The 13,527-nt window shown below is 26.6% G+C and overlaps 8 protein-coding genes across 8 annotated transcripts; 3 read left to right on the top strand and 5 right to left on the bottom strand.

The window, feature by feature from the left end:
* Positions 1–345: 345 nt before the first annotated feature.
* On the top strand, positions 346–876 carry NAEGRDRAFT_69685 (uncharacterized protein; the record flags this gene model as incomplete). Its single annotated transcript, XM_002675264.1, has 1 exon — positions 346–876. One exon carries the CDS (start codon positions 346–348, stop codon positions 874–876), a length of 531 nt encoding a protein of 176 aa, XP_002675310.1.
* A 51-nt stretch (positions 877–927) lies between these two features.
* Positions 928–2,454, bottom strand: NAEGRDRAFT_88228 (ORC1/CDC6; the record flags this gene model as incomplete). The annotated part of the gene is made up of 1 exon (XM_002675189.1): positions 928–2,454. The coding sequence occupies one exon, from the start codon at positions 2,452–2,454 to the stop codon at positions 928–930; it is 1,527 nt and encodes a 508-aa protein (XP_002675235.1).
* Positions 2,455–3,243: 789 nt separating this feature from the next.
* On the bottom strand, positions 3,244–3,705 carry NAEGRDRAFT_69683 (uncharacterized protein; the record flags this gene model as incomplete). Its single annotated transcript, XM_002675188.1, has 1 exon — positions 3,244–3,705. The coding sequence occupies one exon, from the start codon at positions 3,703–3,705 to the stop codon at positions 3,244–3,246; it is 462 nt and encodes a 153-aa protein (XP_002675234.1).
* A 2,926-nt stretch (positions 3,706–6,631) lies between these two features.
* NAEGRDRAFT_69682 (uncharacterized protein) lies at positions 6,632–7,102 on the top strand (the record flags this gene model as incomplete). Its single annotated transcript, XM_002675263.1, has 1 exon — positions 6,632–7,102. One exon carries the CDS (start codon positions 6,632–6,634, stop codon positions 7,100–7,102), a length of 471 nt encoding a protein of 156 aa, XP_002675309.1.
* A 114-nt stretch (positions 7,103–7,216) lies between these two features.
* On the bottom strand, positions 7,217–7,790 carry NAEGRDRAFT_58574 (40S ribosomal protein S13). The gene is made up of 2 exons (XM_002675187.1): positions 7,777–7,790; positions 7,217–7,718 (listed from the first exon to the last, which is right to left on the bottom strand). Exon 2 carries the CDS (start codon positions 7,712–7,714, stop codon positions 7,256–7,258), a length of 459 nt encoding a protein of 152 aa, XP_002675233.1. The 5' UTR covers positions 7,715–7,718; positions 7,777–7,790; the 3' UTR covers positions 7,217–7,255.
* A 598-nt stretch (positions 7,791–8,388) lies between these two features.
* On the top strand, positions 8,389–10,188 carry NAEGRDRAFT_69680 (uncharacterized protein; the record flags this gene model as incomplete). Its single annotated transcript, XM_002675262.1, has 1 exon — positions 8,389–10,188. One exon carries the CDS (start codon positions 8,389–8,391, stop codon positions 10,186–10,188), a length of 1,800 nt encoding a protein of 599 aa, XP_002675308.1.
* Positions 10,189–10,444: 256 nt separating this feature from the next.
* Positions 10,445–11,746, bottom strand: NAEGRDRAFT_69679 (uncharacterized protein; the record flags this gene model as incomplete). The annotated part of the gene is made up of 2 exons (XM_002675186.1): positions 10,445–11,638; positions 11,681–11,746. 2 exons carry the CDS (start codon positions 11,744–11,746, stop codon positions 10,445–10,447), a joined length of 1,260 nt encoding a protein of 419 aa, XP_002675232.1.
* A 183-nt stretch (positions 11,747–11,929) lies between these two features.
* Positions 11,930–13,204, bottom strand: NAEGRDRAFT_80413 (uncharacterized protein). The gene is made up of 3 exons (XM_002675185.1): positions 12,835–13,204; positions 12,615–12,755; positions 11,930–12,565 (listed from the first exon to the last, which is right to left on the bottom strand). The coding sequence occupies exons 1-3, from the start codon at positions 13,057–13,059 to the stop codon at positions 11,972–11,974; spliced, it is 960 nt and encodes a 319-aa protein (XP_002675231.1). The 5' UTR covers positions 13,060–13,204; the 3' UTR covers positions 11,930–11,971.
* Positions 13,205–13,527: the final 323 nt, after the last annotated feature.

The following is a 13,527-nucleotide window of genomic DNA, read 5'->3' as shown; positions in this document are numbered from 1 at the left end:
ACAACAACAACAACAATACTATCACTATTATTATCACTATTATTATTATTAACAACAATATTAAATAATATACAAATAAATTGTCAAGAAAAGGCAAGTTTAAAAGAAAAAGTAAAATTTAAAACATTAAATTCCAATGTTAAAAATTTAAATAAATTAAATAATGATCAAATTAATAATAGAAATATTAAAATTAAATCATTAAAAAATAAATTTACAAAACCATATACTAAATTTATACAATGGAAACATTGTTATGATGAAGAAGATTCTTTAATTTCATTAATTACTTCACATTTAACAATTGTACCTACTAGATATAATACACCTGGTGTTAAAATTGAAATGGATATTAAATTTAATGAACCAATTATGGAAACTAATCATTTATTTTATAATTTAGAATTATGGCATGAAGAAACAGGTCAAAAAATTAAATATAAAGGACCATATGATATTTGTTGTGGTTCTTTTTTAGGAAACCAATCTAAAAATAATTTAGAAATTAATTGTAAATTACAAGATTCAAATTGTCCAATTATAAATTTAAACAAAACATATCATATTAATATAGAAAGACCTTTATATTCCATTTTAAATGGTACACATGAAGCTACTTTAAGAATTTATAAATATCAACAATTAGAACATGATCCACAAAGAAGAGAAATGATTGAACATTTATGTTTAGACATTCCTTTTAAACTTTTATTACCTTCATCTAATTTAAATAATAATGAAAATGGAAATGAAAATAATGAAAATGAAAATAATGGAAATGATAAAAATGATAAAAATGATAAAAATAATATGGAATGGAAATTATCTGATGAGACAAATTCAATTATTGCTTTAGAAAATAAAGATGAATTATAATTTATTACAAAAAGAACAAATAAATTATATTAATGTGATGTTCAAAAAATATTATTTATTTAATTTCATAATTGGTTTCATTTCATCATCTTGTTCTAAATTAAATAATAATAATTGATATTCAGTTTCAAAATGTATAATTGGTAAACGTTCTCTTTTATCATTATCAATTGAAATTATTCCCAATTCACATAATGTAAACATTATTAATTGTAATTGATCTAAACTTGGATTTATAAATGAATATTTTATATTATTGGAATTATTTAAATTATTATTATTCATTGAATTATTACTATTATTATTGGAAGTACTATTATTATTATTATTTAAATTATTATTATTACTATTATTGAAAGTGGTAGTAGTAGTAGTAATACTATTTATATTCATTGAATTTTCAAACATTGCTAATAAATTTTGAAATCTCATTACAATACGTTCAAATAATAAATTATTTGGATTTGATTCATAATTATTTAAATTTTGATTTTCTTTTAAATTTTTTAATTTCATTTCATATTCCAAAATAGTACAATATAAAAATATTTTATGATAAATACTTAATTGTGAAATTGGATATCTATCTGTAAAATCAGTTGCAATTGATTTAACAAATAAAGAATCAATTTTCTTTTCTTGTAAATTTCCTTTTATAGAATAAATTTCAATACATCTTTTAATAATATCAATAGCTTGACGTATATCACCTGCTTTTCTAGCAATTAAAGAACCAATCATTTTAATTGCACCCTTTTCAAAATAATTATCATAATTTGTTAATATTTTACTTTCAATTATTGTTCTAATTTGATCATTTTCATATGGAAAAAAAGTTATCATTTCATCAAATCTACTTTTAATTTTACTATTTAATTGATCTAATAATGAAACTGTATTACTAATTCCAATTATACATAATTTACTATTAGAATCTCTTGTTATATCAACTAAATCATATAATAAATGTATATTTTTAGTATTATTAGATGTTTTTGTTACAAAAAAATCCATTTCATCTATTATTATAATTAAATATTTACGTTTGTTAAATGTTTTGGAATTTTTAAAATAATTTTCTATACGTGGTTTATATTGCGCTTTTTTAGGCTTGATTTTTAATTTATTATTGGAATTTTTAATAACTTGATCATAGATAATTTCAAAGGCTTTAAATGGTTGATTTAATTTCATTGCATTAATAAATATATATTTAAATTTATGTATATTATTATTATTACTATTACTTTTACTATTATTATTATTATTATTACTATTATTTGATGATGTATTATTATATTCATTTTCCAAATCATTTAATACTTGTTTAATACAGGCTGTTTTACCTGTACCTGGTTCTCCTGCAATGTACATTGTTTTAGGACATGATAATTGTATACAATTTGATAGTGATGTTTTAATTTGTTCAATTTCCTTTTCTCTACATGGAAGTGATGATATTGTTGATGTTGTTGATGATGATGATAGTGTACTACGAATTATCTTCGGATGATGAAGATCATGATAATGCCATGAAGGATGACGAAGCACCAACAGCAGCAACAACAACTGATGCATCTAAAAAGAAGAAGGAAACAGCAGCAACAACTAAAAAGTCTGTGGTCAAGGCTAGTAATAGTGGTACAAAACAACAATCTATCAGTTCATTCTTTAAGAAAAAGTAGAAGAAGAAAAGGAATGGTTTAAGTGTATTATTCTGTTCTGTGAATTCTTTTTAAAGTAAATTAATTTTGATTCAAAGTAACATTGTTCTTGTTTTAAGAAGAGTGTAATTGTTATGATGAATGGCACATAATAGTTAATATGATGAATGGCACAAGAGGTTTCCTTGAGTGATCCGATTATCTGAATGTCCGTTATGACTGCTTCACATTTGTTTGATGAATATTTTTGAAGCTGCTGAAGATTATTTTCATTGTAAAGTATGTAGTGCCTAGACAACCACAAGTTTTAAAAATTTTTGTTGAAAAAAAAAGTCAAAAACATAACGATGGTAAGTTTTCGTACTCATTATTTTTTTAAATAGTAACACCAATAACAGGCCAAGAGAACAAAGAAAGCAGGTATTTGCGGTAAATTCGGTACTAGATATGGTGCTAACTTGAGAAAGAGAGCCAAGAAATACGAAATTGCCAAGAAGCAAAAGCACTTCTGTCAATTCTGTGGTAAGCACAGCGTTAAGAGAGTTGCTGTTGGTATCTGGAACTGCAAGAAGTGTAATAAGACTCAAGCTGGTGGTGCCTGGACTTTGAACACTGTCGCTGCTGCTACTGTTAGATCTACTATTAGACGTTTGCGTGAAACTCAATAAATCATCTAGAAAAATTTTATAATCATAATAATAGTTTATTTCTTTAAATGACTACATAACAAATTGACATACTCTTCATATCGAATGATTGCTGAATCTTTGGATTGAGCAAATTGAAGGAATTCATTAATTTCCTCTTCAGTCATTGGTTCTCCTTGTGATTTGAGTAATTGAACCAATTTCTCTGAAGGAATTAAACCATTCCTCTCCGGATCCAAAATTTCAAAAGCTCTTAATAATTGATCTTCAGTGTCCAAAGTTAAAGTTGCACCATCATAGGTTGATGTAAGGACAATCTTACTCATCACTGCTTCAAAAACATTGTAATCAATAACATTTGGACCCATTTCAGTTTTTAATGCAGAAATTTGTTTTTCCGTAGGATTAAGATTCAAGTGTCTCATAATAATACCTAAATCATCCACTTCAATACACCCCTCACGTTCAAATAATCTGAAAGCCTCCTTCAATTTCTTTTGTGTTACTTCGTCAGCCATTTTTATAATTCTTTGTTTTTAATCTTCTTAGTGTTATTGTTGTTGTTGTAGTTTGATTGGCGCCAATTATGTTTGACACTGAATTTTATCTTCTCTGCCGGGTACTTACGAAAACAAGGCTGAAATTGTATTGAAAGATCAAGCCTAAAAAATTTACATCATCTCTCGATTTGCTTGCTGGTGAACCTCTTCACATTCATCACCAAGTTGTTAATAATAATAATACTAATAAAATGAATGAAAGTATTAGTAATGATAGTGATCATCTATCCGATCCACATCTACAACTTTCATTACCATCAAATTTAATTAATTTACTTCCATCATGTAATTTTATTACAAATAATAATGAAAATTTAAAAATTCATGCACCAATAATAATTTCTAATTCTGAATCTACATTAAATATTTCCTTTTCAATTTACTTTTTAGAATTATTAAATTCAAATTATTTTACAATTTTAAAAAAAGGAGATTTATTAATTAAATTATCAACATATTTAAATAACAAATTAATAATTAATGATTTAATAATTAATTATAATTTTAATTTATATAAATGGTATCATATTCAATTAATATTTAAAAATAAATTATTAATTAAAATTACTAAATATAATAAATTAGAATATGAACAAGAATTAAATTTTAATAATTTAAATTCAATTATAAATAATTTTAATCCATTTATAATTCCACCAAAATTAGAAAATTCAAAACCATTTAAAGGAATTTTACAAAATTTATTTTTTTATTTTTCAAATGAAATTTTTAATTTTAATTTTAATTATTCATTTCCATCTTTAGAAATATCTAATGAACCATTTAAAATAATTTCAGAACCAATTTATTCAATTAATCAAGAATTTAATTTTAAAGATGATTTAAATATTGCTAAAATTAATTTTAAAAATAATTTTACTAAAAATAGACAAAAAGTAATTTTATGTCATGATATGAAAGGTGGATATTTAAATGATAAATTTATTCAAAGTGGAAATGATTTTTTAACTTTTAATTTTAATTATTGGCAATTTGTTGATATTTTTATTTATTTTAGTCATGAAAGGTTTGTTTTTTTTATTTTTTAAATTTATTTTAAATATTAAATATTATATAATATTAAATATATTAAATATTAAATAGAATTACAATACCACCTGTTGGTTGGACTGAAATTGCACATAAAAATGGAATTTTAGTTTTAGGAAATTTAATTTTTGAATGGGATGAAGGAAGTAAAGAAATTTCTAAAATTTTAAATGGAAATTATGAACAATTTGCTGATTATTTGATAAATTTAGCAATTTATTATAAATTTGATGGATGGTTTCTAAATATAGAATGTAATTTAAATCAAGATTTATGTTTAAAATTAATTAATTTTATTAAATATTTAAAATTAAAATGTAAAGAATTAATTAAAAATTCTAAAATAATTTGGTATGATTCAATTATTTATCCAAATGGAGAATTAAAATGGCAAAATGAATTAAATGAAAAAAATTTAATTTTTTTAAATGAAAGTGATGGAATTTTTTTAAATTATAATTGGAAACCTGAAATGTTAAATAATTCTTTAATTAATTTAAATAATTTTATTAATTTATTAGAAAATAATTTACAAAATAATAATAATTTAAATAATTTAAATCTATTACAAAATATTTTAATAGAAAATAATTTAAAATTAAATAAAAAATTAAATAAATATAAAATATTTACAGGTATAGATATATTTGGTAGAGGACAATATGGTGGTGGACAATTTAATACTAAAATAGCATTAAATGAAATTAACAAATATGAAACATCTATTGCCTTATTTGCTCCAGGTTTTATTTATGAAAATTATTTTAATAATTTTACAAATTTAGAAAATATTGAAAATTTAAATTTAATTAGAAATGAATATGAAAATATTGAAAATTTATTTTGGAATGGAAATTATAAAATTATTGAATTATTAAAAAATGGAAATGGACAATTAAATGAATTTGAAGGTTGGAATATAAATGGAAATTGGATTAAATCTTTAAATAATGATTTTAATCAATCAAAATCTTTTATTTCATCTTTTAATTGGTCAAAAATGGAACAATTAATTAATTTACCTTTTATATTAAATGAAATTGATATAAATGGAAATAATAATAATTTAAATAATTTAATTTTAAATGCAAAATGTTGGATAAAAGGAACTGAACCAAATTGTCAAGATTTATTTTATTTAAAAATTAAATTTTTAGATAAAAATGATAAAATTATTAAAGAATTTAATTCTGGTGAAATTATTTGTAACTCTAATTGGAAATGTATTAATTTTAATTTTATTTTAAAAAATATAAATTTAATTAAAACAATAATTTGGGAACATGGTGGAAAGGATGTTGAAAATTGGGCGGGAAATTTTGGATCAAGAATTTCAAATTGTTCTTTAAATTTAAAATTAAAAAGTAAAAATGAAAATAATTCAAATTATTTAAATGAAAAATTAATTAAAAATTTATTTTCAACATTTTTTAATTCAGGTGTTGGATTAAATTATTACATTTATGGAAATAATCAAAATGTATTAAAATGGAATGATATTTCTGAACAAGATTTATTACCTAATTTTAGAAATTATAAAATTTTAAATATTGGACAAGAATATTCAATTAATTGGAATTTTAATTATTTAGATTCCTTTTTAGGTGGAAATTGTTTAGAATTTTATGGAAAATTTAATCAAGATGAAGTAAAATTAACAAGATTTAAATTATTTAAAACTAGTATTAAATTAAATAATTTAAATAATAATTTAAATAATAATATAACAAATATTCAATATGCATTTAAATATAGTAATGAATTTAATGAAAAATATTCTTCTTTACATTTATTAATTGAAACTGTAAAATTAGGTTTAATTGATTTGAGTAAAATGGATCAAAATGTTAAATCTGAAATGATGAATGGTGGTTGGATATTAAAAACTTATTCTTTGAATAATATTATTGAATTCGATGATGAAATTACAAATATTTATATTGATTGTATTCAAAGTGATTCAACTCCATCACCTTCTGATGAACATTCCATTATTGATAGTAATGAAGAAGATTATTATGCAATGAAATTAGGTTATTTGAATATTGGTGAAAAATTGTTAGATTTGAACTTGAAACCAATTGAACAAGTTGAAATTACTAAGTCATTCAATGAATCAACCTTGGAAGAATCTCAATTAATTTGTGATTTGAATTTGAAATGGAATCCAATTGATTGTTACAAGTATTTCATTTTCAAACAAGGAGAAGATGAACAACTTGAATTATTGGGTAGAACATTAAGACCATTTTATAGAATTAACAAACAAGTTCATGATGTCAAGTTATTAGTCAAATATCTTTAATAAATCCATTTCTTGGTTGTAACACAAACTAAGTCGAAATCTTTCAAGATGTGAAGGTAAAAATAAGTTCAAAAAGAAATAACATTCTGAAAAATTGCATAAATTTGTAAATTGTTGAATTTTAAATATTTGTTTTTTTATAGTGATTAAAATTTAAGCATTGATCAAAGCTTCAGCAGTTGCGCTTTCATACTTCCAGTTTGGAGCCAAAACCTTAGTGCTCTTGTAGTATCTTGAAAGTCTGTGGACCTTAGATTCACAGAGAATCAATTGGTACTTAGCCTTTCTATCCTTTCTGGTCTTTTCCAAGTGCTTTCTGATACCAACAGCCTTCTTGATCAATTGGTACAAATCTTCTGGGATTTCTGGGGCCAAACCATTAGACTTGAGCATTCTCAAGATCTTCTTACCAGTGACAGACTTGACTCTACCAATACCGTCGGAATCTCTCAAGATAGCACCAATTTGTGATGGAGTGTAACCCTTTCTGGCGAGCTTGACAATCTTGTCTTCAACTTCTTCAGCAGTAACCTTCAACCATGTTGGTGGAGATCTTCTGTATGGAATGACAGATTGAGATTTACCGTTACCGGCACCATGCATACGGCCCATTTTGCTGTACGAAAAGTAATAAGATTTGAAGCGTAAGCAAAGATGAGGATGACTAGACTTACATTTAGTGTATTTTTTTTTCAACAAAACTTTAAAATGTGTGGTTGCCTGTTATTTTACAATCAAAATTTTTACCCAACAATTACCTTGCAAAAAATAATGTAGCAGATACGTACTTCTCGGATATTATTGATACTTGGCTTTTAACCTAACCAACAAGTACTCAATGGCTTTGTTTGACCAAAGAGCTTCCAATGGGACAACTCACAAAACATTCATCATGATTTAAAAATCAAATAATTATATTTGACTACACCTTCAATGAACGACAATAACAATATTGGAACATATAATTTTAATCATCATAATAAATATAAAATTATTTAATTGTTCAATAATATACTTGTTATTAGTATAATATATTTAATCTTTCAATCTCTAAAAACACCTTTAAAAAAAATAAGTATTATTGCAGTTGAAGAGTGACCCTCTTCTTTCCGCATTTCCAACAATACATTGGAACAACCAAATATTAATATCTTACAACAGTGTAGCATCCGAAATCAATCCGATCCAAGTAAAGCTCTGGTTGCACTAGTGTCTGATTATTAATAGATTAAAAAACATTAAAACAAGTAATTTGAGAATTCCCAAGTTATTAAAGTTTCAACAAAATGCCATTCACATGTAATACATGCAATTACTCAACAAACTCCTCTTCAGAATATAGAGAACATCTCAAAAGTTCTGAACATATCAGGAAAACTGAGGCTAAACAGAAACCAACAAGTCAAACTATACAGCCTCCACCAACAACAACGAATGCATCATTATCTTTTATTCAACATAGTAATAACATACCCATATCATCTTTAAATATTAAGAATTCTGAACCTATTAAGCATTTAAATATTCAAAAACATCCAACAAACCTTCCTCTAAACGATCAAATAATTTCAAAACCATTTCCGACTGCAAGCAATAACAACAATACAAATCCTCATCAATATACAAATAGTAATACTCAATTAGGATATTCAAATATTCCAACTAGTAGTAATATTCATTATACACCTTTTTATCCAACACAGAATTATCATCCAGAAACAAAGCCTGTATATACTGATAGTAGGAACTATTTGATGGGTGGAAATACAAGGATTCAAGAACCTTATCATCATCATCAATCCCATCAATATTATCCTAATGATAGTCGAACAAATTATTCAAACTCTACACATTCTACTCATTCTACACATTCTACAAATTCTACAAATTCTTATAGTAGTCAAGAGGATGATCTTATCAGTAATTTTAATGGTTTAAATTTGAGTAATAATCCATCAGTCTCTCAACATTTGAATAATTGGTATTGTAGCCTTTGTTCTATTAGTTGCAATAGTAAAGAGAAATATGATGAACACGTAAGAGGATCTAAACATCAAAAAAAGCAGAAAACATTCTATCAAGAATCAGCTTTTACACCGTATAGCTCTTCTAATCCAATTCAAAATCCAATTCAGAGCAGTACTAGCCCTGAAGAACTACAGAGAGAACACACTCCACCTTTTTCCAATCCACAAATTCCTGGAATTCAAAATAATTATCCCCCTAAGGCTCAACCACCTACTATTCCTGAAGCATTTAGAATTCATGCTAAATATTATTCTAAGACTGTTGTTGGAACATTGGAAATTTACTCTTGCACTTTGTGTAATGTGGATTGTAATGGACCTGATGTTTTATTAACTCATTTCAATGGAAAACAGCATTTGAAAAATGTTAATAGAGAACAAATTAATGCTCAATATACATCACCACCACCAACAATATCTTCATATTCCACATATACATCACCACCACCCTCACATCCATCATCATCAGTACCTAGTGAGAATTATTCTAAAGGTACTTCTCCTCCTTTTGTTGACAATGTTGAACAACCATCAATTCAACAATTAATTTCAGAGGGAGTTGTTACTATACAAAGGATTGGAAAACAGGATGGTTATATTTGTACTGCTTGTGATATGTTTTGTAATAGCGTGGATGCTCTTCAAGATCATATTAAGGGAAGAAAACATATTAAATCCTATGCATCATTTCTAGCTAAGAATTTGGTTCAGCAACCTCAAACAAACCAGTTTATTCCTATTAATCCTACAATTTCTGATGAGCCTGAGTTTGACGAAAGTAGGTCCGTTCAAATATTGGAATATTTTTGGAGTCAAACATTTGGACAAAATATGAAACCTACATATATTGAAACATGCTACGGTCCATCACATATTACAAGTTTTCGTTGTGAAATTGATCTGTCTGCTTTAAAACTTACTAATCAAATTGGAGATGGAAAAACAAAAAAGGAAGCAAAAAAAAATGCTTGTACAAAATCATGCATTTCACTAGACCAAATAGGGGCTCTCAAAAAAGCTATACCTCCTTACCTTTACAATCCTTTGTCAAAAAAATAGAAACAGTACCAGCAAATGAGAGAAATTACTTTCAATCAAATATGGTGAAAGCAAGGAATTTTAGTTTTGTGTCGTTTAAAATGATATTACTTATTATAAACAACCAATATCTGCATTTACTAATGCGTATTCGTTGTGTATAATAAGAGATACATTTTAAAAAACACAAAACTAAAATTCCTTTCTTTCCCAACTTCTCTATTTTAGTTGGTACTGCTCTATTCCAGTAAATAGTTTTGGTATTGCTTTTTTATTATTACCGAGTAGCAAACTCTTTTTTCAACCATTCTCTGTCTCTTTCATGTTGTAATTCCAACATTTCCAACTCAGATAATGGTTCTGGTTCGGCATCGGCTGTTGCTGAGCCAGAGTACTTCTTTTTAGGTTTTGGCTTTGGTATTTTTGATGCAAATTCGAGCGCTTTCTCTCTTACACTTGCCAGTTTGGCAGCTTCAATTTCTTGAGGGGTTGGTTGGCTTGTCGTTGGTGTCTTTTGTTTCTTAATCTTATTATTATTGAGTTGAGATATTTCTTTTGCGTACTCTTTCATCTTGGACGCTTTTTCCTTCTTTTCCAACAATTGTTCATTTTGTAAATCAGCTCCCAAACCCCCTAATTTAATATTACCTTGAGATTTGATTTTGTTGTAATCATTCATTGAATATGGTTTGTAAGTGATTTCCTTTTTAGATTTGGCGTATCCTGGATCTTTTTGAACAGATTCCACATCATAGTCAGCTTCATTCTTCTTTTTTGGCATTCCATAAATATCAGAATATGCTCCAACATTTTTCTGCTTATTGATAGGGCTGACATGATCAATTGAGGAAATAAATGATTCATTCTCTTGATTTTCATATTCATGAATTAATCTAACATTAATTTTCTTCTCTGGAGGAGTAATTACTTTTGGTTGTTGAGGAGAAGGTGGAGATTCAATTTTTGGAATTAACATATCATTGTCCTTCTTTTTTTCTTCCACCATATTCTTAAATTGCTGAGCTGTAATAACTGGTTTCTTTCTATTTCTTGAAGAGGCTGAACTTTCTCTTGAAGAAAATCTCGATGATGTAGTAGAGACGATATGATGTACTACAGGTTGATGATTATTTGTTTCTGGTGAAACAGATATTTCCGATACGCAAGCTGTTGATGGAACAGAATCACCAACAACATGTCGATCATGGTTTGTATGGTTCACTATTAAAATATTTGTTTCCTTTGAATTATCCTTATTTGATGCTATTTGTATTGGAGAGTTTGGAATTTTGTAAAGTGGCTTGAAAGGTGTGGGAACCTCTTGTGATTTTTGTTGAGAATTAAAAGGATTTGGTGGTTTAGATGGAGAGGTTTTTTGAATTATTGTTGGTTTAAATTTGTTTTCCACTTCTCCATTTGAAAGTTTGGTTCTTGTTCCATCCTTATTTGTTACACTAATTTTATCCTTAAACTAACAGGATTATCAAGTTGTACAATAGCTAAGAATAATTACCTTTTCCTGGAAGTTTTTCGACTTCTTGTTTTCGGGACTTTGATTAGGGTTATTAACTCGTCTCATTTTTTTTAAACTTGTGTTTGATTATTCATTACTGTACGTTGTTTGGCGCCATTTTTTCATTTCATGAAATTTCAAAAGGGAAATCAAACCAATTCGCTTGTTTTCAGTCATGATTGAAACCATATATCGAGTGATTTCATTATCTGGGGTTGTATTATTACAAGTTGAACAAGTCTTCTTTTTACAAAAATGTTTTTATTATATAAGAGTTGAGTTATAATACAGTTAGAAATCTTGTGAAAAGATTTGGTTCAACCATTCTCTTTCCAAATTGGTTTGAAGTGATGAATGGAAATCCATCAAATCATAATTATTATCTAATAAAGTCCCTAAAGAAGAAGAAACTGTTGAGTCAATAGTTATGGCTGGATCAATATCCTTAATGGATGGTGGACAAGTTGACTTTGGTTCAGTTGGAGCTGATCTCTGATCAAATAATTCTTCATCACATGTTAAACTATCAAGTGATATTGGTTGAACAGGTTTCTTAATTGGTTGCTTTTCAATAACTGGTTGTTGAACTTGTTGAGGTGGAGTAATAAGTTGATGTTTCTTAATAAAATCGAAGACATCATTTTCTTCATTGAAGCTATTTACAATGGATTGAATATTATTAGGTGGTTGAGAAATAGTATTAGGACTAGATTCACTATTAGTAGAAGAGTTAGAGAGTGATGCCAATGAAGTTGGTTGATTATGCTTTGATGCAACACCAACTAGACCTTGACCATTTGTAATCTTTAACCAACGTTGTCTGACCATTGTGTCAGTTCTTTGAGTTCCAAGCAGAGTTCTCAATTTTGACCAAGTACAACCATACTATATTAGTTTTTAATTTAAGTTAAGAGATGAAAAAGTGATACCATACCTTCTTAACATATTCAATAATGGCCTTGTCTTCTTCTTCAGACCATGGCTCTCTATTAATACTATCATTTAAAACTCTCTTCCATCTTTGATGAAGTTGTTGTGGAGTAAATTTATCATTTAAAAAGTTGGTTGCAATTTCCTAATCATTATTTGAATTTTAAATTAATAACATTATTGTGATGATGATGAGATATTGAGTATTATAAATTGATACCTACCTTCCATGAATATTCCTTCTCTGCATACATTCTCAAAATTCTATCATCTTCTTCAGACCATTTGACTTGTTGTTTTCTCTTTGAGTTTGTCTTTGATTTGGAATTTGAAGATGATGATGAAGATTTAGGTGAGGAACAACAAATATCAAACTCAATTGGAAGTGATCCATATTCAAATAATGTTTCTTCAGAGACAAATTTAACCTTAAGGATTGTGACTGTCATCTCTCAAAAGCCTTGTTGTCGATTGTTTTTCAAAGATTTGTTGTAATCTATTTTAGTGGGGCGGTACGCAAGCTAGATAAGCAGCAGTAACAAATGTGTGAGTTGGATAATAAAACACCAGTTGTTAGCTGAATTGATTTTGTTTCTTTTTGTTTATCTAAATATGAGTGCATTGTATTTCTGGGTGTCGAGTTTTATAGTCCCACAAGTGCCCCGAAGTTATTCTCAAGCGCCGTTTACTCCATTGAATTTGCTTGTTTACTGACACGCACAAGAAGATGCTTTTTACGAATGAGGAATTTCATCATACAAACATGCTGGTTTTCATATGATTGGATCTTTTTTGATGCGTTGTGAATGAATCACAATTCAGAATTGAATTTGGACAAACAACTACCTTGTTTGCTATTTGATTATTATTGAATTTTAAGATAGATATTTGGTAATGAAGAACATATCAGTAGATTC

The sequence above is a fragment of the Naegleria gruberi genome (assembly GCF_000004985.1).
Source record: "Naegleria gruberi genomic scaffold NAEGRscaffold_35, whole genome shotgun sequence".
In the NCBI taxonomy this organism is placed as follows: Eukaryota; Heterolobosea; class Eutetramitea; order Acrasida; family Naegleriidae; genus Naegleria; species Naegleria gruberi.
This window is presented reverse-complemented; position numbering and strand designations above follow the sequence as displayed.